This window comes from Myotis davidii, unplaced genomic scaffold (genome assembly GCF_000327345.1).
Source record: "Myotis davidii unplaced genomic scaffold, ASM32734v1 scaffold826, whole genome shotgun sequence".
Lineage (NCBI taxonomy): Eukaryota > Metazoa > Chordata > Mammalia > Chiroptera > Vespertilionidae > Myotis > Myotis davidii.
Genome location: NW_006297142.1, coordinates 41,227 through 44,771, shown reverse-complemented (window position 1 = coordinate 44,771; position 3,545 = coordinate 41,227). Strand labels below are relative to the sequence as shown.

The window sequence follows — 3,545 nt, the reverse complement described above, 5'->3', positions numbered from 1 at the left end:
CCGGCCAGCCCCTCGGGCCCTGAGGCTGCATGGCTCTGCGGCGCTGCCCTGAGTAGGCCCAGGGGACGGCTGTGTGTCCCCGTGTGGCCCAGTCATGCGATCAGGCTGCCCCAGGAAGCGCTGAGAGCCTGGGCCAGGCGGCTCCCTGCAGCCAGGCGATTCCCCATGAGGCTGGTGGCCCAGAGCTGCAGCCAGCAGCCCCCCAGCAGCTGGGGCACTAACCCACCGCCTGGCCTGGTCCCCGGGGCACTGCAGCCTCGTTTCCGTGACAGGCGGGAAGAGGGCAGTGCTGTCATTAAGGGGCGAGGCGGAGGTGGAGGCGGAGGCGGCCGAGGCCGGCTGTGATGTCGCTGCCGAGCTCCCGCTGAAGCCACGAGGCTGCAGAACAAACCGCAGCCGGTGCGGAGGGCGTTCTGTCCGTTAGACACGGGCGGTGCCTCAGGGTGCGGTCTGGGCGCCCTGACCGGGGTGTGCCCTGCTCAGCCGCCATCAGCTGAGGGACTCGGGGCCTCAGTGGGGACTTCTCCGACGGGCCAGCAGCAACATGGCGGTGGCTCAATGCGCCGTTTTCTCATTGCTGTGCCAGTTCAATCGAGGGTGCATTCATGTTCTAACACCAGTCTCCGCCCTCCTCCCACCCCCAATAGAACTCCAGAAAATGATGTTCATTTCCCATGTTAAAAAAAGTGTGGGGGCCCTGGCTGGTGTGGCTCAGCGGATAGAGCATCGGCCTGTGGACTGAAGGGCCCCGGGTTCGATTCGATCAAGGGCACATAGCATCGTTGTGGGCTCGTTTCCCTGGGCAGGGTGTGCAGGAGGCAGCTGGTCAATGATTCTCTCTCATCATTGATGTGTCTATCTCTCCCCTCTCCCTCTCCCTTCCTCTCTCTGAAATCAATTCAAATATATTTTTAAAAAGTTATAAAAATGTGCGGGAGAGGAAGACAGAAGGGCAGCTGTAAACATTCCCCAAGTTGGCCCAAGTCCTCTCCCTCTCCCTTCCTCCCTCCCTCGCCCCTGACCTGACCCTCCCTCGCCCCCCAGTTCACCGCCGGGACCACAGCGGCCCAGATGGTCAGGGGAGGAGCTGGGCGCACTCGCAGCAGCCACGTGCGGGAGCCTGCGTCCGGGAGGGTCTGGGCTCCAGGGGTCAGTGGAGGGGGCCCGGTGAGGTGGACAAGAGTGGATGGAAAGGATGGAGCGAGCTGAGCAAAGACCCCTGGCTCGGCCCTCGGGGAACGGAGCGTGAAGCATGGAGAAGAGGCCCGAGACTGGAGAAAGCAACGTGAGCTTGTCATATCCCGTGCAGTGACCTGGGGGTGTCGGACCAGAGATGTCAGCACAGCCTCTTCCTGTCCGAAGGGGCTGCTTAACGGGAGCCTTTTCAGGTTCCGTCTGGATCCAGGAACCCCAGTGGGGGGACGGGACGGAAGCCGGGCTGGGAGGAGAGGCCGAGCTGCCGCTGGCGGAGGATGGGCAAGGAGGAGGCGTGTGGCCCAGAGCAAGATGGGAAGGATCCGGGGAGACCTGCCTGCACCCCCGGGGCCTAACCCACGGCCTGCCTCCTAGCGGGCGCTCGGGAAATGCCAGAGATGCCAACCGCCAGGGAAATTCCTCCCAGAAACCTGAGAGGCGCACCTGTTGGTCTCATGACCAAATATGACCGGGACGGAATGCCAGTGGGGGTGGGCTGACCCCACCTTGTCGGCCTGGCTGCAGCGGCGTCAGATCCACTCTGTCGTTCTGTCCAAGTTGTTTCCTCCTGAAAAGTCATCTCGGATTCGTCACTCGGCCGACATCCACTGTGTGCCAGGCCGGGGGCTCCAGCAGTTACGCGATCAGTCCTGGCGCTGGCAGGTGTGACGCAGGCACCCCGACGAGTGGAACGGTCACGCCCAGAGCTGTACAGGAGGCGGCCGGGCTCCGTGGGAGGGTGGTCAGGGAGTGATGGTTAAGCTGAGACCTGCGGGACGCTAGGTGTTAGCAGGCTAGGAAAAGAGGAGCAGCAGCCCAGGCCAAGGGATCAGTGTGTGCAGAGGCCTGGGGGAGGAGGGCGGGGGGAGAAGTGTGTGTGTTTGTGGAATTGGGAGCTCAGGTAAGGGGGGTTGCGGTGAGGGGGGACGGTGGTAGGGACCAGAGCACGCAAGGCCTGGAGGCCACGCCCGAGCTTTATGGTCCTATCCCAGAGGCATTGCAAGGCATTCACGAAAGGTGTTTTTATTTTCTTTATTGATTAAGGTATTACATGTGTGTCCTTATCGCCCCATTGCCCTCCCCCCCACTCATGCCCTCACCCCCTGGTGTCCGTGTCCATTGGTTAGGCTCATATGCATGCACACAAGTCCTTTGGTTGATTTCTCCCGCTTACCCCCACCCTCCCCTACCTTCCCTCTGAGGTTTGATGGTCACGAAAGGGTTTAAGCAAGGAAGGGTGGTGGTCAAATTTATGTTTCAAAAAAGATCGCTCCGCTGTCCCTCCCTCGAGCCCAGCATCTGATATCTGTGAGTGACAGAGGACACATCGTGGGAGACGCGACAAGAGAGTACCTCGAGCTCTGCTGCTCTGGTCACCCCAATGTCGCCCCTCTCAGCAGGGTGGCCCAGCGCCAGCCCGCGGGCAGTGTCCAGCAAACAGTCTGGAATCAGCCGTCAGCGGGGCAGGAGCCAGGGGGCGGTTTTCCGACGTGTGTGCGGAGGAGCACAAGGGCCAGAGTCGGTTTACTGGCAGAAGAGGAACTGGTCAAGCTGAGCTGAGCTGAAGCGAAACATGGCTTTGCCGCAGGACTTATCAGAGCCTTGACTGGGGATGTGCCTCGTGAACCTCGGAGGAGGGCCCAGAATGAGCATGTCCCGTACTCACTCTAGAAACTTGGGTTTTCACTGAGCACGCTGCTGCCAAACCCGCTCTGAGAAACCCCGCTGTCACCTGTTTGCATTCCTAGGCTCCTTGGCCAGTGAGCATGCTCCGTGCCTCCCTGGAAACCTCTTTTGAGGGAGCAGGGGGACCATCGTCCTTCCCGATGGGAGAGTGTGGAGGGCTCCTTGGGGTAGTCCGGATCGACTAGCTGAGCAGGCAGATGGGGGGGGGGTCAGCCTGTCACACACACACTCCCCCCCCAGCCATGACTTGCAGGCAAGACCACCTGCCTGCCCAGCTGAGGATTGTCACCGTGCGTGGCCGCCTGTCCTCGGTCCCTCTTTTTTCCTCTCTGTCTTATTGGCTTTGGGAGAAATGGGAAGTCAGTTCCCTTAACCCCGTGTTCTATGGGGAGCCAGTGGCTTGGCATTTCTGGTCCCCAAGGCTTAACTTTTATTTTAATTTTTATTTTTTAATCCTCAGCCGAGGATAGGTTCCCATTGATGTTAGAGGGAGTGGCAGGCAGAGGGGGAGACACAGAGAGACACATGGGTGTGAGGACACATCGAGTGGTTGCTTCTTGCACGCACCCTGACCAGGGCCGGGCGCCTGCAACCAAGGTCCGTGCCCTTGACCGGAATCGAACGCGGGACCCTTCGGTCCAAGCCCGCGGGCGGACACTCTCTGC

At 60.8% G+C, this 3,545-nt stretch overlaps 1 protein-coding gene across 1 annotated transcript in view; it reads left to right on the top strand.

Moving 5' to 3' along the window:
• The window catches only part of VWCE (von Willebrand factor C and EGF domains), a 27,288-nt gene extending 25,425 nt beyond the window's left edge, over positions 1-1,863 (top strand). The window contains 2 exon segments of the mRNA XM_015569807.1: positions 1,045-1,167; positions 1,720-1,863. Coding sequence (XP_015425293.1) covers positions 1,045-1,167; positions 1,720-1,863 — 267 coding nt within the window.
• Positions 1,864-3,545: the final 1,682 nt, after the last annotated feature.